At 40.3% G+C, this 23,115-nt stretch overlaps 1 protein-coding gene across 1 annotated transcript in view; it reads left to right on the top strand.

The window, feature by feature from the left end:
• The window catches only part of PTPRG (protein tyrosine phosphatase receptor type G), a 380,711-nt gene that overhangs the window by 345,160 nt on the left and 12,436 nt on the right, over positions 1 to 23,115 (top strand). The window contains exons 15-23 of the mRNA XM_085235527.1: positions 6,685 to 6,776; positions 15,980 to 16,076; positions 17,496 to 17,578; positions 17,806 to 17,940; positions 18,172 to 18,306; positions 18,728 to 18,900; positions 19,611 to 19,746; positions 20,078 to 20,224; positions 22,043 to 22,136. Coding sequence (XP_085091653.1) covers positions 6,685 to 6,776; positions 15,980 to 16,076; positions 17,496 to 17,578; positions 17,806 to 17,940; positions 18,172 to 18,306; positions 18,728 to 18,900; positions 19,611 to 19,746; positions 20,078 to 20,224; positions 22,043 to 22,136 — 1,092 coding nt within the window. The remainder of the gene's footprint in view (positions 1 to 6,684; positions 6,777 to 15,979; positions 16,077 to 17,495; positions 17,579 to 17,805; positions 17,941 to 18,171; positions 18,307 to 18,727; positions 18,901 to 19,610; positions 19,747 to 20,077; positions 20,225 to 22,042; positions 22,137 to 23,115) is intronic.

The raw sequence follows: 23,115 nt of genomic DNA on the forward strand, positions 1-23,115 counted from the left end.
TGCTGAGGTACAGAGGGACATGCTAGCTGCAGCTGAGGACTTGTTTCTCAAGGGCATGAAGTTTTTCTCTGAGTACAGAGGTAGTGCTCTTCAGCTGTTTAAGACTTTGCCTGCTTTCTGCTCCCTGCGGATTTATGTTCCAGCACCATATTGTGAATTGTACCTATCTTCAGCTTCAATTAAATTCATGAATGCAGTATTGCAAACAGTCGTCCTCTGGAGCTAAGAAAATATCAAGGTATTTTAAGGAACATTCGCCTTCCTTTTTTCTCTGCCACCAGCTCTGCTCCTGTACTGGACAGAAGAATTCCAGGGAGCTATCTAATAGTGGTACTTGTAATGGAGGCTTCATGTGTTTACTGAATCACCCAAACACATTTTTATGGTGGCCACCTGGAATGTGAACAGATCCTTTTCAGAGAGCTGTCATGCTGGACTGCAGAGAGCTCCAGAGTTGCACATCCATGTGCTTAAACCTTAAATGCAGTAAGTGTATGTAATTAATGGCACAGCTGGGACCAGAGGATGGATATGTGTGAGATTGGAGTTGTGCTCCTTAGCAGGCAGTACCAAATAAGATCATGTTTAATGTCTGCGCTAATGGAAAATCCTCATTGTTTCATTCTCTTGGATTGAAATTGGTTTTTTGCTTAAAGGAAAAAAGTATATTGCTATTACATTTATAATTAATGATAGCCTGATCTAAGATTTGTACAAGAAGATTTAAACTGAGCTCTTATTTTGACACATATAAAATTTTATCATTAACATCTTTATATTCCTGACTGACACATAGCTAATAGCATTGTAGCAGATAAGATCTTGAAGCAAGAGAGATGAATGTAGCTACAGTATTACACAGGTGATTTTTCATATTCTGCTTTTTCGCGTGTCTCTCCTTTATCAGAAATTTGCCCTTGTATTCATTTGGCTTGATTATAACCAAAAGTCAGTGATTATCTTGCAGAAAAGGATTCTGTGTTCTTCTTTCAGAATTCCTACCTCTCCAGGACACTCAGGTGTACTTACAGCTTCGCATGTCTTTTCACACTGAAAGACATTTTTATTAAAAACAATGCTTGATTAAACAAATAACTGCAAAAATGTGATCATTAATGAGGAAGAGTATCCCCGTTAATCAACTCTCAGTAATTTATTATTTATCTTCATTTATCTAAATGACTTTTTTTTAGATTATAAATTCAAATTTATGATTTCTCTAAATTAGTGAGGTCACTGGCTTCGAGATGATGCCAGCTATAGAGCACTTTCAGCAGGTACTTTGAGCTCCTACTGCACTGCTTATTCTACCCAGACCTGCTGTATTGGTTTTTTAGTATGTATGCAGGTACGAACTCCACAGAAAGCAAAGACCTTCTCAATATTAAGAATTTTTAAATGACTTTGTTGTATCATAAATCAAGTGATACTCATGTTATACAAATAAAACTGTTCTTATATTCCTGGCTTTTTTTTTAAATAGCAAGCAATGTGATCAGTCAGAAAAATTAATTATTCCAAATGAAATACAATGGCTTCAGTTGCATCCTTATTTTAAATAGTAAAGCAAGAAAAGCCAATGTGCTGCAGAATTAAAGGCTCTGACTGTATAAATATGTGTAATTCAAATGCATTAAGTCTAAAATCCTTTGAAGAAAGTGGGGCACCTCCCATTTTTATGCGTGGGTTGACTTGCAGAGTCAAGTACTAGCGTGAGTTAGGGCACGAGCTGGCAGTGGAGTTGCCTGCTTAAACATTTCAATTTCAATTTCAGTCAATGCCAAAATCTGAGCTGTAAGTGAAGTTTTTGGTTCCTGTAAATGCGCGCATTTCAGAGTCTGCTTACAGTCCTTAGATAGAGAGGTCTTTTTCTAAGCCTCTCTCTAGAGGTGGACACCTGACCTCAATGAATTTGATGGGACATTTTCAATAACCTTGGCCTCAGCTGGGGCCGAATTTCACTCAAGGGTGTGCTATTAATCTCTGCATTATTCTTTATGATCAGCTGCTTTTCTTGTGACACACCAGATAAAGACGTACTGGGGCTTTATATCCCTATGTGTGGTGTGCAGTCTGATATAGCTTGATACAGCTGCATGGATCCTATTTAAGTTTGGGCTCTGAGTGCCCCATTACTGGCTGTGGCATGAATCTGCTGGAATTGCACTCCACATAGTTACTTCTCCTGCAGTATTGCACGTAAAGGCATGCTTTTGCTATAGCTCTGCAAGCCTTCACTCTATCTAGTACATATGGAATGGCTGTTAGACTGAGGTGGAAAAAGTTTTCATGTTAAAGTAAGGCATAAGATATAAGGAATATATTGGATTTAGTAGAGTGCATAAGAAAATAGTTGGAAAAACAAAAGCATTTATACACACTGTGAAAGACATGGGAGAGTCTTCATACCAAGTCTTCTACACGTATATCAAATGTAAAGCCTTCAGAGATTGCCAAACTCCAAACTGGGCAAGGTAATATGAAGAAGAGTTTTGCTTCTGACCTTCTGTATTAATTCCTGACTCAAAACTGTCTATTCCACTCCAATACCCCCAAACCAACCAGTGAGCTCTCAGGCTACAAATGAGTCAAAGTGAGTCCTAGGTCTTATTATGTGGAAATGCCATCTCTGATACAGTATTACATTTTTCTTTTGCAATTGGCCTCTAGTGCTTTAACATTACAAAGGCAGCTTATTAAGTGGGAGGTAGAAGAAAATCCTTCCTGGTAGGATTGCTAATTGCCCAAACTTTAAATGTAACCCTGTCCTAACTTTATTGCTTCTGCATACTTTGGGCTTCTTTTGAAGGTGCCTGTCATCCAAACAAGTGTATGCATTCTGCATTGTCTGCTGCCACTTCTTAGAAAATGAGGTATAAGTGAAGGTTTTCCTCTTCCATCCTATCTAAACAAACACCTTTCTTGGCATTCTCCTTTTTAGCAGGAAATGAGATGCATTGTGCTCCCCTTAAGTTTTGTGGTTGTGATACTCCATTCAGATACTTGGACCTGCAAGTGAAGATGGAAATTCCACCCAAGTTTTCATTGTCTGGGATAGTACTGAAAGATAGCCTTATCTATCAGCTTCATTGTATCTGACTGTAAATGATTTTGTTATAAATTATATTGCTTATAATAATGTTTTTATATATTTGTATTTATATAAATATAGTTGTCTTAAAGTACTGGAGACCTTTGCCCCTTTTCACGTAAGCTTCTTCTTTCTCTGTATAACACAAAGTCTGAGCATGCCAGTATGGTGCCAGATTCAACTCATATTTTGTAATGATGTAAATCTAGAGTAATTTTACTTACACTGATACAACAGATGGTTAAATCCAAGCTAGAAAGAGCTGTAATTATGTCTGTGGTATTAGAGGTGAAGGTATGTTATTAAAGCATTTCCTTATTCTCTTTGAAGAATGTGTGGGTCTTGCAAAATGTAAGCATCATACAGGCCATATCAAATGTCACTCTGGTTTCTGGATGGGAAGAAGGATATGATGCAAAAGGAAATAAGCACAGAATATCTATTAGGCTCCTAATTAGCCATTATAGGATTCCATTAATCTCTTCAATCGACTAAAAGAATTATAGTCATTGAAATCTATTTTTTTCAAGTTGGAGGGGGGGTTTAACCTTTGGACTGAAGAAAGTGCAAGGAAAAGCATATTCTCTGTGCATTTAGCTGCATCTGTTGCTTTTCTTAGAGAAGGTCAAAGCTGTCTTCAGGTAACATCAGTGCAGATACCATTTAAGAGTACTGAGCACATTGGTATGTATTTCACCAGAGGTCCAACCAACTGCCCACAAGTAAGCGTGCGTGTATACCGCAGCTTGAGTAATTAATGCTCCTGGCTGAGGGCTCGGGGTTGGAGGTCATGAATAGAAAATTACAGGTCCAAATTAACACTTCCCTTTTCCATTGGTTAGCGTAATAGGTTCTGTCTTACAGCTTCTTTCTTGCAACTAGCAGCAGGGGACAAGATGGGCAAGCAGCCAGGAGGCAGCCATGTCCCAACCAGCTGAGAGCTGCCTGGCCTCTCAAGGGATGGCTTCTCCTGCCAGACCTTGCATGGTCAGCATGGCCACATTATCCCAGCTGTATAAAGACTGGAAATCATAAGTGCTTATTGGGCTTTTAACGTTTGTGGTTCTGATACTAATCTTCCAAAGATCAAACGTTACATTTGTTTCAACATGGTTTTCCTGAGTTTATGGGCAATTTCAGCAGCATAAGCCCTGTGTCTCCCAGTGACCTCATATGTCAACAGTATTTACTATTTATTTGCCTTTTGTTTCCCATGTTCTCAAATAGGGTAAGATATTGCGTTGGGTTATGGCTTCTGGGGGGAGTCAAAGTTGTTGTGGAAGAGAAAATGCAGAAGAGGAAAATGGGAGAAGAAAAATCAAGGATAGTGAACAACAGAGAAGTGAATTAACAGTGACTAAAAAGGTGGAGAGATGCTGCCACCATGCAGTGATGACGATAAAAGAAAACTAACCCTATTTTGCCATGGATCTCTGATTCAGACCCATCCTTGAAATTGGTGGGAATTCAATGGACTGGAGAGTGCGTTATCTCTAATGTATTTTTTGGCTCACAGATCACAATTAAAATTAAATTCTACCTTCTGCAAAATTAAATTGGACACTTGAGTTTGCTACAGTGAATCCTTGATCTTGGTTGGTCTCAGCTGGGCTAGACTACTCAAGAAAAAATAATAAATATGGATCTTTTCCTGTGACAGTGTGTGAAATTGCTATCATCACGCAAGCTATTTTCAGGGATATTTAGGATGTTACTTTTCAGGAGAGGAAAGATTGTTTTACAGGCTCTTGCTACTGACTGCTGTTCGTATAGCTCATTCCATTTGAGTGTCTTGGCATCAAAAATATTAATACAAATGTTGCTATGAGGTGGTGATATACTCAGTATTACACAAAATAAATGTTAGCACTTAAATATTGTTAAGTGCCAGCATTTCTGCATTCTGCAGCTTTTCACTAAGAGGAACATACACTTGTCAAATGTTTTGAATTCTTTATTATTCAGCAAATGAGCATGTGGTTAATTAAAGTAGCATTACTACACCGGGAGGTGATCAGATTGCAAACATATCTTGAACAATTGGCTCGTGTAAATAAAATAGAAGAGAGCTGATTGAAATCTGAAAATGTCAATAGATGCAAAAAGCCACCCTAGAGCGCTACCTGATAAAATAAGAGTAGAGAAGTAATGACATGGTCAATATTAACTGCCATCAGCTGGAGAGCAATCAGGTTGTCAGGGCTGGATCTATAAAATTCTTGCCAAAGTAGAACCTCATTTACACATACAGATCTTCATACCCTTTGCTAAGAAAAGCATATGTGACAGCTTAGGGGTTTTAGCTGCCAAAGATCTTTCACTCTGAATACAGTAAATGTCACATCTATTTATTTATCGTTAAATTTTGCTAAGTATCTGTAGAAATATTTGGATTTTTTCTATCATAATGTAGATGTTCAAAAGGAAAGGAATCTAGATTATAATGCAGCTGTAGTACCAAACCATATGGCTGCGAAATGGGAGCAAAAATACATCACTGAATTACTGGGAGTAAACATAAACTGGATGTGATCTTCAGAAGAATATTAAATGGGATACATAAATACCAGTGTGTTGCCATAAAATCATGCAGTCAGACAATAGTAGCCATCAGGCAATAGATTATTTCACATGCTGAAAGTAATCACAGTTGTATAGCAATTTACATTTTCAAAATGCCAGACTGAAAATATTAACTAATGAATCTTGGCAAGCGCAGTGTTTCTACCAACTGCAGCGGTGGTTATAACAACATCTATGCCTTTTTGGAGAGAAAGAGTGAGAAATAAGGCAACCATCCTACACTCCGGTTTTATTAGGATCTGTCTGGGGCTATAGGTTCTAGAAATAGTCTCGTTTGTCTTTAGTTCAGGTGAAGCATTTAGCTTTTTTCTTTTGAGATAATGTCTGTGGGTCACTTATCAGTGAATATGGGGTAGCGTTTGCACTGTGGTGCACAAGTGGTCCAGTGAACACATATTCAGTGTTATGAATAGTGCCTGGCATGAGAGAAAGCTCAAATTCGTGTGGGTGTCATGTTCCCTGTTCTTTTGCTCAGAGCCAATTTCATGCTAAATTCTCTCTCTTTTGATACATTTTTGTGTAAAAAGGAAAAAGTTAGTAATTTCTCCATTCCAGGAGAAAAGTCTTCGTTTCTGCTCAGTCTGATAAAAACTTACTGGGTGCAATTATGATCTGTGCTTTCCTATTTTGGGTCTACACTGTTCTTTTTATACAACGTGGAAGGAGAGAAGATCTCATCATTCCCTTCACAGCTACCTTCAAACTGCATACAAGAACTAAACAATGCTTGAATTTCAATTGGTCTTTTTAAATAAGATTCACAGGGAATAGACCCAATATTCATATTTGCAGTGCTTAGAATTAGAAATATAATATGAATGTACATCAAAATTGTCCAGATTTATCAGGCTTTCTTATTACTGCATATTGAACTAGCTCTACCGCTGGGAACTCAGATCTACCTGTGTTAGCACTCAGTGCTTTATTTCCCATGTTTGCAGCTGAGAGCGAATCTTGAAGTTTTACATATGAGACAAATGGCAATCCTGAATATCTCTTTCTTTCTACAGATGATATGGAAGCAATTCCAGTCAAGCAGTTCGTTAAACACATCAGTGAGCTGTATTCTAATAACCAGCATGGGTTCTCAGAAGACTTTGAGGTAAGATTTAATGATCCTCTAGCAAAATGTTGTTTTCCTAAAGTTAATTGCGTATTAATAGTAAGGGGCTGTGTGACATCTGCGTGATGCTGTCATGTCAGGTAAATGCAATATCAAATGCATCAGAAGAAAGAGAGAAAGACCAATTTGCCACCAGGTATGAACAGTCTGGGACCGGATGTTTACAGAAGGTTTCTCTGCACCACAGAGCAAAGGTCTGAAGCTGGCTTCTATTACAACTAGTGCCTTTAAGGGGAACTTTACTTGGTTTTTATTATATGCCTGCAACATGAAGATGCAAGCAGTTGTTTTCAACTCCATATTTCTCTTATAATCTGCAGCTTATTTTAGTTCTGTTGGCCCAGAATTTGTTTTTTCAAGTCACGCTAATAAGATACGTAGCCTTTGCCCAAAGGAGCAGAACAGTATTCACTATGAGAGACAATAACAGTTTTTGATCTTCAGTGAAAAAATCCAAACGATGGCTGTTCCTTCCATTTGCACTGTGTCAGTTCCTGGAGTCCTTCTCCCTCCATTGCTATTGGAGCAATTGGTTATTTTGTTCCAGTAAAAGATAAAGGCTTCAGGACTTGTTTGTGAGTGTTCACTTAATGTTAACTACTTTAAAATTTGCATCTTACTAGCTGTTTAGGACAGATTCTGACCTATAAATATGCTATAAATTGGAAGTAATTCCAAAGAAATGAAAGCAATTTGCACTGACTGGGTTCCAAACCCATACTGCCAAAATATGGTAAACATCACATAGTGTGAGGATGGACTGCAGTCGGACGCTAAGAATTCAGTATTTTCTGCCTAGTTTTTAGACATTTCTTGCGTTCAGTCTAATCTCAATCACAGCTGAAGCTGAACTTTGAGAAGTGTAGAGAAACAGGAGGAGCCCCAGGAAATTGCATTGGAGCTGTGGATACTGGTTTCCCCATCAGCAAAAAGAGGTGTGTTTGTGCAGTGCATGTGAATTACACAGGCAGCTCTGCTTACAAACAAGGCAATGAAACAAAATAGGTGGCCTAATATCTACAGCTTCTTTACTTACTGCAGTAAAGACAAGACTGTATGTGGGAATTGTTTTTAATGGGATCATTTAAAACATTTATCGTTGCTGTTTGTTTACTGTCTATAAAGAGTGGCTGCTTTGTATGATACCCAAAAACCATTGTGCAAGTTAGAAACATTTTGTATTCATGAGGAAGGCAAATGTGTAAGGTGTTAAAGTGATTTAGTTCAATTGACTGCTGGCTGGATGGCTGAGCAGGAATATTGAGGCATTTAACAATGTTGATGGTATTCAGGACAAACATTTATTCTCCAGAGAGTAGAATTTGATCAGGATGATCAAATGCAACTCACTCTTCTCAATTATTTATGAATTGCGACCCCAGTGCTATTCATCACAGCTGGGTTTTACACCATTTAATTATTCAAAATAATCACCAACACATTTGTAAACTTGGTCTGGCTTTAAGCTGGCTTTGCTTCAGCTGTCACAAAATCACTGCTATTAACGAATGTTGGACACCTTCAGTCCATGTTTTAGGGAAGGAAAACACTGCTCTAATAGCCCTATTTCTCCCTTTCTCCCAGAGCCCCCTGCTGCGGGTGCCACACCATAGCTGCCAGTCAGGAGACATGGCTTGAGCCAATTAGTCCTGTTCCTGGTTGTGCAGGTTCCCTCAGCAGGAACTTAAACTTTCCAGCTGCACTGCACACGAATTCTGTTCTCCCCACTGGCTCAAAGTTTAGATAATCTCCTTTGAAGTCAGCATAGCTGCATCAGTTGTGTTTTCTCTGTCGCTGTGGTCTCTGCCTCCTAAAGACTAAACAAAATCTTCCACAGTGAAGAGAGGGAGTAGGAACAAGAAGGTCACTGTTTGGGATCAACCTCCCGGCTCCCTTTCATTGCTTATGTTCTGCCCTGCAGACACCTCAGGGGCCTCATTTTCTGCCTTACAGTTCACAGAGATGGGATGGAAGAGTGAAGCCAGAATTGTTCACAGACCCCGTGGGTGAAATGATGCCTGGTTTTTGGTGTGAATCTCTTCCTGTGTTTTTGGCAGCATGCTGTGTGTTGTGTGGAGTTCATTTTTAAATGAAGGAGGTGCCTGTGAAAGTAAATTTTATGAATGCTACCTCCCTCCTCTTAAAATGAGTGTAATTACAGCAAGATCTTTCCTGAATGTGCTTAGAAAGCGTTTCATGTGCAGAGGAAAAAAGGACTGGGAACTCACAAATCTTGTGATGGGAAGTACATCCAAACTGATTCCTTATTCCCTGTGGGTAACTGTAGTGCAGGTAGCCAGCTTTCTTGTCTGGTGATAGCTGAGCTTTCTTCTTTGTACAGAACTGCTGAGATTTCCTTTGAGTTCCATGAATTTTCAGTTTTTGGTATAAGCTAGAAATATATAGTCCAATTTAATATTGAGCAACGTTAACTTTTTGACCTCAAGTCCACACTCCTGCATTATCTGTGCTAGTTTCTGATATAATTCTTTGTATTTCAGCTTGAAATTTGTTTGACTTAAAGCTGAGAAAAGCTCAAGGAATTTTTTTGGCTTGTTTCCAGGCAGCACCAGCCCTTTTGCCATTGCATATGGGTGAGATGCCATGTTTTCACTGGGCAGTGCTGGGGCAAGGTTTGGTGCCTCTTTCCCTGTGTGCACTGGGACAAGACTGAGCAGAGGCTGAGAGGTGTAACCAGGAATTTTCTTGGCATTGTTATGTTTAATAGACTTTTATAGACCTTTCTTCCATAAATTTCTGGCTGCTTCTCAAACCCTTGTAGACTCTTAGTGCCTAAAAGCACTAATGCCCAGCTTCCCACAGCAGTGAATTCTACAATTTGTTCCTCTAGAAAGGATTTCCTTTTGTTTTAACTCATGCCTAATAACATCTCTGTGTCTCCTAGTTTTTGTATTACAAAGTACATCCTTTTTCATTTAAATGCTTCGTGTGATTCTCTGTGCTTCTGTGTATGATATTATCCCTTCCTTAATTAACATTTTTGAAATCTAAAGTATTTGATCTGTTGTTTGAGGAAGCCATTCTACACTTAGGGTGACTTCTTCACTCTGTACCTTTTTTCTTCGTTTTACCTTATCCTTTCTGAGGTGGGGAGACCAAAACTGTGCACAGCGTGTAATGAGTGGATTTACTGCAGAGTTCTGCAGGAGCACAGTGATGTTTTCTCTTTGGTTTTCTATTACTTTCATCCTTCCTAACATACTATTTGTTTTTTAACAACTATTGAGCACTCAGCTGACACCTCTAGAAAACTATCAGCTGTGACCCCAAGGTCTCGTCACTGAATGGCAATAGCAAATTGAGAAGCTGTCAGTGTGTATATATAGTTAGGGTTGTTTTTCTCAAGTACATCGCTTTGCATTTATCAACATTGAATTTCATTTGCCATTTTATCATTCAGCCACTTGGTATTGGGAGATCATTCTGCTTTCCTTAGCAAACAGCTTTTTTTTTTTTTTTTTTTTTTTTTTTTTTTTTAATTATCCTGAATAATTTTGTATTATAAACACACTTTGTCTCCTTTGCAGTCCATTTATGAATAGATTAGGTCCCCATGACGTCCCACTGGAGAAATGTGAACACTGACAATTCCCACGTGGTAAATACCTGTTCATATGCAAGAGGAATTTTCCTTTTGCTCCACAACAGATCCGTTTTTTGAGTAATGTTTTCTGAGAGGCCTTTTCAAAAACATTTCAGAAATCCATATATGTGGCTCTCTTCTAGACTGTCCTTGCCCATGGGCTTCCTCAGGGACCTCTCCACAGTGTGTTAGAGGCACTCACTAACTCTGCTATTTATTATAGTGTCTAGCAGTTTTCCCCATAGACCAGTCAGACTTAGTGGGCTGTAGTGCCTGAAATCCCTTCTGATTCTCTTTTGCAAAACTGGTGTCACATTCACCATCTTCTATTCCCCTGATACTCAGTCTCATTACACAGGGCATGTGCCCTCCAAATTCTTGTATCAAAAAGAGTGTGAAGTGCCACCTCCCACAGTAGAGCTTTCCACTCCCTCCTCCTGGCCTGTTTCTGGAAGAACACAGTAATTTCTTTTCATAGTCATGTCCTTTCGCTCTGAGAATGGAACATTAAGCCAAGAAATCACCCTCCATCCCCAAAGCTAACTATGAATTTGCGTATTATAATGTCCTCCTTGGATTTCTGAGAACCGATGATTTTATTTACCTCCCCCCAAATTCTGAGTGGGTCGGTCAGCACTGCTGCAGGAGCGATTAGAGTGGGTGAGTGCAGTCTCTGCAGACCTCTCTCCTGCCTGTGGCTGTCCGAGTGCAATGAATCATTGCCAATTTGGAGTCTGAACAGGCTCGCTGAACTCGGAGGCAGGCTGTCTAGCTCCCTCATCACATAAATTGAAAATATCTTTATACTCCAGTGGCACCTTCTTCTAAATGTCTTAAAGTGTACGAAAATAACAAATCCATATCTTCAGTGATGGGGCAGGGATTTGCTGGCGTTATTCTCATGGTTATTGCAACTCGGGGCAGGGGTCACTAGCTCTCTTTAACCAGCGACCTCGGAATGTTATTCTCTTATGAAGGGCTGCATTGAAGACTGAGATAATGCTGCGCTTTGCACATTTCTTGAGACACTAAAAATGCTGTGTAGTTATACTGGCATCCTTTACAGATTAGACGCAGCGTACACCAGACTCATACTTATTACTGTATCTACACCAAGGAATTTGGCAGTAGAAAGATGCCATTTCAAAAGCATGCTGCTAGCAAACATTGCTGCATTGGGAAATGTTTTAGAATCCTGACCTAAAACTGCCATAATTAAAGGTATTCTCAGGCTGTGCATTGCTGCAGTGAAAGCAAAGGGAAGCAGCGCTGTGCAGCTGGAGGATGAAGGATCCCTGCAGAGGAGGGCCTTCCTGGAGTCTAGCTTACTGCCAGATCCAGACCAACAAGCTGGCATGAATTAAGAGATAAAGTTGAAGAGAAACAGCAAAAGAAATTCAGATACCATTCTATCTTTTAGATTGAAAAAGACCTTTAAGATCATCAAGTCCAAACGTCAACCTGACCTACCATTCACATTACTAAACCAGGTCCCCTAGTGCCACATCCACACACTTCTTAAATACCTCCTGGCTGGCTGTCACTAATGATATTCTCAAAAGTCTATGCCTAGAAGCCCCACTCAGAGGAACCATAGCTGCACTTGAGGAGTGTGAGGTTTTGGTCATATTCCCACCTCCATACTTACCGAAGGGCAGGATGCAGTGAGCAGATGCTCCACCATCCTCTGCTCTCACATCTGCAGGCAGCACCTGGGCGTACAGCCCAGCAGCATACACACCTCAGTGGTCCCAACTTGCTCACACTTGCATCAATTTTTCACTCTTTATTCATGAGTCCTCCGCTGTTATTCCGGTAGTCAGTCCTTTTGGTTTATTTATTTTCCCCTTCTGTCTATGCTGTCCCCAGCTCACCTCTCTCTTGAGTGCCATCAGAGAGTTTCTACTAGTGCTAAATTATTACAAAAATCTACACTGGTCCTGTGGGAGATCTTCAGATGCTATTTGCTGTCTCTATTGGTGTGCCATCCTCATGTTTGCTGTGATGAAAGAAACAGCAAGAGCACTACCACAGAACTCTCTAATTTGGGATTAAAATAATAGATCAAAAATGATCTTAGGGGCGGATGAACGAACTGCTTTGGTAATGAAAAATACCACAATTATATCAAAACGTAGCGATGGATCTTCTCTAATTTAGCCCTTCAGATTAGGATCCTTCCTTTGTTCATGACTCCTGCTCATTGCTATTCATAGGCTTTTACAGTTCAGCTCCTCCTAGGACATCTCCTTAATGAACTAATGGGAAACAACAGCAGCACTGCATAAGGCCAAATCAAGAGACTGAGTTCCTGCTCAGTCACTGTAGCAAAAATTCCTGCTCAGAGCCTTATATTGCCAGCAAGATGCTGGAGCTGTTTGATTTTACACTTAAATGGAAATTCTTTGAAGTTTAGAAGAAACTAATCTTTAACTTGTTTCAGAAAGGCAATGAAAATGGGTCATTAAACCTGGGTGTATCAAATTCCAATTAGCATTAGCATGGACAATATAATTAAAAGCTAAATTAGCCATAATAGCGTAGACTAGAACACTTTTTACAGTAACTAACAGTCAACTGAAACGATGTACTTTGGTTTCTTGGGTTGTCGATGATAAGTTGAAAGGACAGAATGAGATCCTTTATCCATTTATCTTTGGACAGTAATGTGTTCTGCAGAGTTAAACACGAGGAGCAGCAGCACACCTTTACAATCACTAGAAGAGACTAAGCAGGATTGAGGAAACTGAAGAAAAGAGCCCAGAGCTGAAAAGTTCCTTTGAGATGAAAGGGTGAATAATGCACGTAGTGATAGGGGCACTGTGCTGCTCTGAGGTGCTAAAAGCAGTTATGTGCTAATTGCAGAGTTTGTTAAGGCTGCAGTGAGCAGCCTGGGATCAGACCTGGCCTGGTAGTCTGCCTGCAAACTTAGGCTGTAGCAATGATATGACATGGGGATGCCTTACATGCAGATGAATGACTTGCCAGCCAGCAGGAAGCTGGAGGATGTCCTCTGACCCCTTCTGGTCGGCCAGCCGCAGTGCCCCAATGCTTTCTTTGTGTCGTGGACTGGAGCAGGCAGGCTGAACTTGAAATGGCCTTTTATTGTTCTACACCGATGTCAAAAAAGACAAGGGAAAAGGAAAAAGCAGGTACATTGGCAAGGGGAAGCTTTTCTTGAACAGTCTCCTTTTGCTGTTCTTCTGCAGTGTGCAGGGTAGGAATCCACCATTGTAGCAGTTTTCCAGAGTATTAAAATTCATTTAAAACGTTCAGTGTTAAGAAAAGGTATTTTCAGAGGATCAGCTCTCACAGCGTAAGACCTTCTTTTCCACTGCTGTGTTTTTCACCATCTTCCCTTAATCTTCCTCTTCTATTAACTTTGTATTGGCCAGCTGGGAACACGTACAGCTGAGAAAACAGTCGGCATCAACATAAAAAGGTTAATTAAAGTGATTAACCTTACCAACAATTCCCTTATGGAAGAATCCTATAGAATTTAATAGAAAGGGATGCATTTACTATGTAGTATTTAAACTGTCAGAGAAAATTCCTTAGCAGGGATGTAATTCCCTATTAAATTCTCTAACTTTCTAGAGTATTCTCCACAGAACCTTACTGGATTCATCTGCACTGCATTTGGCATAAATATTTCAATGCTAATAACGTCTGAAGAGAGTTCTGTAGCAATATGTGTTTGAAGTAAGGCTTTTCAGAAGCGGAGGAGCATTTTTTAGGGATGACCTCGAGCAGCACAGCAAGGATATTACATAATTTCAACACACAGAAAAATAAATAAATAAAAGGTAAAAGAAAATGGCATTAAATGAAAGTAAGAGGTAGGTGATGCTGCTTTGCCATTTGTGACTGAGGCTGCACTGATAATGCCTGATGTATAATGAGAAATCACCTGTTTACTGGAGCTGACAAATGGCATTAGGGGAAGCACACACTGTAGTGTGGGGTTTCTTCTGTGTTAGAAATGGAACTATGAAAATTCTATTAGGAACAGCTGAGAGTTTTGCCTGATTCTTCTTTGTCTTTGCTCAGCTCATCTCCTTGAATGTGAATGTAGTGTATTTCTCCCTGTGGAGAAAAAAGTGATTGTTATTTGGGAGTGTCATGTGGATATAAAAGCTATAAAACACTCAAGGTTTCAGTATACTTGGCACTTTCAAAATGTAAATGTTGAGGAAGATATGAATATTGCAGTGCATCTCCTTTGTGAAACGTCTGCATAATGCTGAACTCTGATACATCTGCTGTTTGTATAGCATTTCTCTTGATAATTTTTCTCTGTCACTTAGCTTGTGATCTTTGTAGCAGCTGTGAGCTCCTAATGACTTTCTCTCTTAGGCAGGTTCTGTACGGTTATTTTTAAAGCCCATAGTACAAAGTAATTCAGCGCTTCCCCATCTATCCTCGGGGAAATGGATTCTATTTGGTGAGACTTTGGGACTTGACAGTGATTTGAATAACTAGCTTCTTCCACAATTTTGTTAATTCCAAACATCGATATGTTTTTCAAAAATGTATTTTAAAACTGCAAATATTTAAGCTAATGATAAAAAGGGGGTTTACTTTGTCAAGAAGGTTGTAAAAGAAAAAAATCTGACTCAGAAGTGGTGTCATCGGTGAGTTGGAGGATTGCAGTGATTTGGTTTGCTGGGCAGTCCTGATGGGTGTCACTGTAGGGCAGCCTGGCCGAGGGAAATAGCTGCTCTTCTGAAAGGGCAAAGAACAGATGGTGCACTGCCCCATTTCAGTAGCTCTGTGTTCTGCTCTTGGTGTAAGGGTGGTGTAAGGAAGGATCAGGTTAAAAGCTGAAAAGTCAGTTGGAATTAGGTATCTGACCTAACTAGACTGGTGTCTGCATTTCTAGCTTCATGAACACTTTGCAAGCCCAAACACATCCTGCTTTGTAAATGACTGAATAGATGTAGCTCCAGAATTTATACGTGGATACAACCTTTTATCTTTTTCACTATATTGTTGGCTGTTAATCACTGTCCAAGCAGTGGTATTTAAAGCACTAGCTGTTACCTTCAGCAATTTATTTTATTTATACTTTATAAAAGGCATCTCTTCAGAGAACTAGCAAAAGGTCAATGCCAAACTGAAATGTCAGAAACCCTGTTTGGAGAGGTTATAAGCAAATAAGTTGTCCTGCAGTCAAAAGTCTTCTGTTGAAATGGTTTTGATGTTTAATTTCTTAGCCTACGCTGTGGCCGTTCCTGCCTTTGAGAGCACTCTGTCTTCTGAAGGGGGGAGAGAGTGGGGCATCAGGAGATGCAGTCCAGAAGATGGATGGACTGCTGGTCGGAGGGGCACAGTAGACTATTGCAGTGCCAAGACTGCATCTGTCACCAGGTCTGTGGAGAGAAAGGCATCAGGGAGCAGCAAATGCCTTCTTAGTTTAAGCAGACCATGTCGTACAGGACAATACTGAATGACTGTGTTTAATCCAGCGAGTAAGATATTGCTACTTTAAACATGGTTTCTGTGAGCTGTTGCAAAAGGAGATAAAGCTTCATTCTTCGTGCTGACACATTTTCTGTTTGAATAATTTTATGCCTAGGAAGTGCAGCGCTGTACGGCCGACATGAACATCACTGCAGAGCACTCCAACCACCCTGACAACAAGCACAAGAACAGATATATCAACATCCTAGCGTGTAAGTAAGCACAACTGCAAGCATGTTTAATCAGCCAGGAAAGGCAGTCTCACAATGTGTCTGTGTGGCTGGAGGAGGCAAGTGGTTTAAAGTTACATTGTTCCACAACAGCTAATAAATATGTGGAATTGCAGCTGGGAGGACATTTTCCTTCTAAAGGCAGTGGATATTTTTGCTTCTCTGAGGCTATGATTTCACTCCAGCTTTTGTTTTGAAGTATTTTGCAGTTTGATGGTCCAAGTGTAGATTTAGAAGTTACAAGTTTACTAAGAAACTTTGTGGAGGAATAACTGGGATAAATTGATGATCAGAGCTCTTCTGCTTGCAAACATCTGAAAACTGGCCTAAGGGAAGTGCATGGTGGAGCAACGAGTTTTACTGATGATCCCTGGGATTCCTATGTATTCCCAAAGATGGTAAATCTTACAGAGTACTGTAAGATATCTGCTGTATTTCAACCTGCTTCAACTGTGTGTATGACTTGGACAAGCGGTGATCTTTGTAGCACAGTGCTGGCTTTGCCTGTATTCCTCTGAGAACTGCAAATCTGGACACAGCTCTTGAGTGCAGATTTCTACAGGGCTGGAGGTGTCATCCTTTCTCTGATGTGGAACAAATGGCAGGTGCAGCAGTTACTGTGGTTTAGGAATGAAAATGGAGAGCAACGGACATTAAGTTCCTATGTTTATAAATGTTGTAATAAATCTTGAATGTTTTTGATGGCATAGGAATGAAATGGGTGTATCCTATGCTTAGAATCAGTCGAGGCACCAGTAGTGCTCTTGCTGCATGTCCTTGTGCAAGGAGGTCCTTTGCAATTGTCCCAGCTGTGATTTTAGACATAGGTGTCTGGTCCCTCTAAGCACTGAGAGAAGCACCATTAGAGAACTGAAGCAGGAACTTCAGTACTACAGATCGCACCAGGAAGAACCTCTTTCTCCGTTGGTATGCTGGAAGGCAAATAAAGCCGGATGTTTCCTTCTTGAAGTTAGCCCATGTCTCATTTCTGCATGTGTTGGAAGCACCTCCCAGCCCCACACTGCTGCTCAGAAGCAGAAGGGCTGCCATTTTTTTCTGATTTAACCAAGAAGTCAGGTATTTGAGTACATGAAGAACAAGAGCTAAAGAGTGCAACAGCGTGATCCAAAGTCTGTCTTCTTGGTGTGTTGAGGGTGGTGGAGGAGTGGGGACATTTGCTCTGCTCCCTGAGCCAGCAGAGCTGAATAACTGCTACCATGATCAGATGGCTGAGAACAGACAGTTCACCCAGATGGCCAACAACAGTCACATTCCACTTCAATCCAAAGCCAATTGCTTCAAGGTATTAATAAGGGCTACTCCAATACATGGGAATTAGGATGTTTACTTGCAATTCTGCATCATATTTCCTTAATGCTTCTTCTGTTTTTTGTCCTGCAGATGATCACAGTAGGGTGAAGCTGAGGCCTTTACCAGGAAAAGATTCTAAGCACAGTGACTACATTAATGCTAATTATGTTGATGTAAGTTATGTGAATTATTTTTTTTTCTCTAACTCTAAATCCTTCCCCAATGAGGAAGTATTGCTACTCGTGAAATGTTCATGTTTTCCAGCTTCACGTAATAGTTTTGCTACAAATTCCTCGCTATTCTAAATGAGAAAGGCACCTTTCTTTGTTACCTTTAAATTATTAATTTCTCTGCCATGATACTGCTTTCATCTCACTTGGCATTATGGTTTTCTTTGAAGGGTTACAACAAAGCAAAAGCCTACATTGCTACCCAGGGACCTTTAAAGTCTACCTTTGAAGATTTCTGGAGGATGATTTGGGAACAAAATACTGGAATCATTGTCATGATCACAAACCTTGTTGAAAAAGGAAGAGTAAGAGATTTTCTAGTTTGTTAGCAAATACTCCTTACCATCTCTCCAAATCATGTGGGCAGAATTTGTTTTAAATGATCTGGGATGATACATGTTGATGACTAAAATGTAGCTAAATAACTGAGGGTTACATAGCTAGCCATGATTTTACTTTTTTAAAAAGCTCTAACCACAAATACAAAGAAACAGCTCAAACCTTCAGCCAACCCATCCAACTATGTCTTTGTTCAGAGAAAATGCGATCAGTACTGGCCGTCAGAGAATAGCGAGGAGTATGGCAACATAATAGTCACGCTGAAGAGCACAAACATTCATGCCTGCTACACTGTGCGCCGCTTCATGGTCAGGAACACAAAGATGAAAAAGGTGGGTGAAGCCTTCACTGTTCTCATCCAGATGCCTTCTAGCTTGTGCAGGATGCAAGCTGCACAGGAGCAAAATTCAACTGTTGCATAGGCAACTTGAAGCAGCAGTGGATGGGAAATGAGTAAGCAAAAACAGGATTACAAGGAACCTGGTGATGGGTTTAACCTGTATTTCTTTCTCTCAAGTTTGTTACCGTTTTGGTGTCAGAGCTGCTGCTGTCATTACCTATTCCTGTACGTCCTTTCCTTCCACTGTGTCTCCACCAAACAAGAAGCAGAGCTGCAGAAGATTCTTTCTGTCATAGTCCGACACATTTTCATCTGAGCAATAGGACCGAACGGAGGAATTGAAGTAGAATTGAAGGATTCTTTGCTTCTCTTTCCTGATCGTTCTCTTCTTTCTGCTTACAATTTGCATGCAGGGTCAGAAAGGAAACCCGAAAGGGCGCCAGAATGAGAGAACGGTTATTCAGTATCACTACACTCAGTGGCCTGACATGGGTGTGCCAGAGTATGCCCTTCCTGTGCTGACCTTTGTTAGGAGATCATCTGCAGCCAGAACCCCGGACATGGGACCAGTGGTTGTGCACTGCAGGTATGAAGGATCAGAGAGTCATAGAATGGCTTGGGTTGGAAGGGGCCTCAGAGATCATTGAGTTCCAACCCGATGCCATGGGCTGGTTGTCAGTCACCAGCTCAGGCTGCACAGGGTCCCATCCAGCCTGGCCTCGAGGACCTCCAGGGATGGGGCACGCACAGCTCTCTGGGCAGCCTGTTCAAGCACCTCATCAACCTCTCAGTGAAAAATTTCCCCCTGATATCTGATCTAAGTAGATGTGATCAAATGCTTGATGGTCAATATACCTATTTTGCAGTGTGTGCTCTTTTAAATGCTTGTGAAGGCAAACACTGTACATTATTAAGGCAGCAGTGTGCCTGCCCTGTGGAGTGCAGGGAGATGTGAGTTGACTTAGCCTACATTTTAAGCGTGCTCTAATCAAAAGCATCCTAGTTGCATTAGCAGCATGATGCTGAGCTGCTGAGCATTGCACCGATGAGGCTGTGCCGTTCCTGGTTCCGAAGCCTAGTCTCTTTCCCATCCAGTGCATGGGCAGGGCAGGATCACCTTCACTAGCAACCAGAAAGTTCCTAAAGAAACTAGCATATTTTGTTCAGGAACTTTCATGGTTGAGGCTAGCAGTGAATTGAAAGTCTAGGGATAGGTGCATTTGTTTAGTTCTGTTCTGCTGTTGTGTTTAGTGTGGTCTGGCTGTATTACATGGATTTCTCTTATGTTTTTCATAGTGCTGGTGTTGGCAGAACTGGTACCTACATTGTGATTGACAGTATGCTGCAACAGATAAAAGACAAAAGCACAGTTAATGTCCTGGGTTTCCTGAAACATATCAGGACACAGCGCAACTACCTCGTCCAGACAGAGGTAAAGATTGCAGTGGGGCTCACTGTATGGCCGTTCATTTTTATGTTGCAGTCAAAGAGCAAATAGATTTTTCAGTTACATCCCTGTAAGTATTGAATATATCACAAGATATTTGTTGCACTGAAATGCTTCTCTTTTTCTAGACCAGAAACTTCAGATTTTGCTTATGACTTTTTCGGAATTGTGTTAACAGTTGTGAATGGTTTTGTTTTTTTTAATTTGGCCATATTTGCATGTGTGGCTTGTTTTGTATACCCTCCTTTGGTGCTCTACCCCTCAGTTAAAGCCAGCCATTTAGTTTATTCCTACCTTACATGCTATGTTTTTGTAGGAGCAGTACATTTTTATTCATGATGCCTTGTTGGAAGCCATCCTTGGGAAGGAGACTGAAGTATCTGCAAACCAGCTGCATAGTTATGTTAACAGCATCCTCATACCTGGCATAGGAGGAAAGACACGATTAGAAAAACAGTTCAAGGTAAGGCTTATCACTCCCATCCAGAGGGACCTAATTTCTCCACTTTGTGTTGCTTGGCATGCCTTCCCTGTTTGTTGTCATAGATAATGAACCTAACCAGAACACTTGATTAGCACAGCAGAGCATCTTGGGAAGTTCAGGGCTCAACAAGTCAGCCATGCTTCTGGGAATCAGCACTAATGCTCTTGAAGTCAAAGGTGCAAAGTGGAATATGAGCATTGCTTTGAAGCGTGCTGCTGATAGTCTCCACATTTTGAAGGAGCTGAGTATTCCTGGGCATGTGGGTAACTTGGCTGGAGGTCTTCCTCAAAACAGTGATTCTTATGCATATATATGGAGAAAGAAATTAGATGAGGTTCTTAGTGCAACTCACTATTTCTGTGTTGTAGATAAATAATTTAGAATGTTTTAATACCAAGAAACACAATATGCCTTTCTCATTGCTAATAGCTGTGCTTGCTGCTTTTCCCTGCTGTATTATAGCTGCATTCATCATGGCCAAAGTTAAATTATTTGCTTGTATCTATATGAAACCTACAATTTTCTGATTGTATTTTTTGAATGCATTTATAACTTTTTTTGTGGGACTGCATTTCATATGATCATGAAATTCACATGATGTCAGTTTTCACACTTAAACTCAGTTTAATAACCACATAAGGAACTGAAGCTGTTAAATTTTAACAGGTGCAAAGCTATTCAAAAAATGAACAAGGTAGTCTCAGAATTCATTTGTAGAAATGTCAGTACTTTCAATCAAGAAAGACATTCCAGGTGCATAATTGCTACATCAAAGAAACAAGCACAGGAGTGTGCACACACACGCAGGAGAGAAAGACATTTTATTAGAAAAGAATTATTCCACTGCTATAAAAAATATCAAATTCTAAGGATGAAGATGTTTTCTTACGACTTATGGCAAAATTTGCAAATTTGAAGTGCCATTTTCCAAAATGGCTTACTTACCTTGCTAGAGCTGCACAAGTGTTTAGAAACTCTGGAGCTTCCAGTGTAACAATGCCAGTACGTAGATAAGTGAAGTGCTATCATGATTAGAGTGGGTTTGAAACTGGGACTAAGAAAGCAGTGATTATTAAATTTTTCCCTGATTTCTGCTGCTACCTCAGAGCTGGCAGAAAATAACTTGTGCTCATGCCTTGGTACAGAAGTTCACTTTCAACTGACTGAGAGTAAAATTACCCTGAGTAATGAGTTGCTAGTGCAAGAGATGAAAAAACCACCTTCACCCTTCTTTCTCAGGGAGAGTTCCCCATACACTGGGGGAATATTCAAAGACAAATCTGCCTCCCTGACTTTTAATTGTCCCCAAATGAATTTAGCAGACCGGATCATACAACTCTCAGCCTCAAATCTCTGCTGCTGGTGTGCTGAGTGGCCTGGCAGAAAAAAAAGGTATTCTGGAGGAATTATCTTGCTTTCATTTTGAAAGAAAACATAAAAGTTTGTGGGGGGGGGTTCATAGTTTTATTTTGCTAGCTTTTCTTCCTTGAGACTTGCTTCCAACTGAATGTATCTGCAAGTCTTTGAAATATATTCTCAAAGATAACTGAACGTACTGTTCTGTGAAAATGCATTTTGATGGAACTTCATTTTCAGGATGCTTCAAAGCTAAGAGCTGTAGAGATCTTTTTAGCCATTAAACAAATTGTATGAAAAGATGATTTCCATTGGCATCTTGAGTACTTTAACAACGCGATGTATTCTTCTACTGATGCTTCTTCCCAGGAGTTGGCAAAGAAACACCTCTCTTCAGTTAGAGTGCTGTGAGGACTGACTTACTACTTTATTCTCTTCCAGCTGGTTACACAGTGTAATGCAAAATATGTGGAATGCTTCAGTGCTCAGAAAGACTGCAACAAAGAGAAGAACAGGAACTCATCAGTCGTCCCATGTAAGATCGCATCTTCGGTTTGATTACCACCTAGCGTAACTTTTTGTAGTGAACACTTCCTGTGTTATGCATGAAAAGGCATTGCCACAAGGAAGAACAAATGTGAACTATATAGACCAAGCTGTCTTGTCTTCCAGAATTGCTCGGACACTGAATGAAAGAAAATAGTTATGGTGTCAGTTAGATATACTGTCCAAGTGAAATGTTAATGTGAAGTGCTTAACAATTTGAATAATTAGGTGGAGGATAAACCTATGGAATGCTGTGATAATTACTTTGATGCAGCTCCCAGCTCAGGTGAGATCTCCCAGAGTGATTGGCACAAGTGTTTTTATGATGTACTTTATAGTATTGCACATTTTCTGTGTGCAATCCTTGCTCAGATTTGAGGGCCACAGTTTCACACTTGTTAACATGGAATCTGTGCACAGTTGCCAGGCAGCATGAACTTGCTAAGACCAAGCATAGTCATGATGTCATTCCCATCACATTGCCCAGAGCACAGGGCATACAGGACAAGCAGTACTCAAAGTAGTGCAACGCTATATGGGCACAGATTTGGTCCATTGTGAAGTTTGGTAACAAAAAGAGAAATCATCAGGATATACGTTATAAACAAAGGTGAATGGACAGAAATAGACTGTATGACCTCGCAGATTGTGTCATGTAGCTGCAGTGATTTCAGTTTGGCAGTAGGAGCCTGTCAGTTGGCTTCAGGATGTTGTTGAACCCAACCCTCAAACATAAAGCAGTGCAGACCTGCTGAAGAACATTCACTTGCTTCTGAGTTGTTACTCTTGATGGAAGGGTTTTATCTGAGAAGGTTATCTCACCTTCCGGATGGGAGGAATGAGTGGTGGCTGTGCTATGGAGAGGTAGGGAAAGCAAAATCAGTCACCTGGGTTTTTGTGCTGCTAGAAACAAATAGAATGCTACAGTCAAAAATTACCTGAAATCCCCTGTTATCACTGCATATACT

Source organism: Meleagris gallopavo, chromosome 14 (assembly GCF_905368555.1).
Source record: "Meleagris gallopavo chromosome 14, MGAL_WU_HG_1.1, whole genome shotgun sequence".
Lineage (NCBI taxonomy): Eukaryota > Metazoa > Chordata > Aves > Galliformes > Phasianidae > Meleagris > Meleagris gallopavo.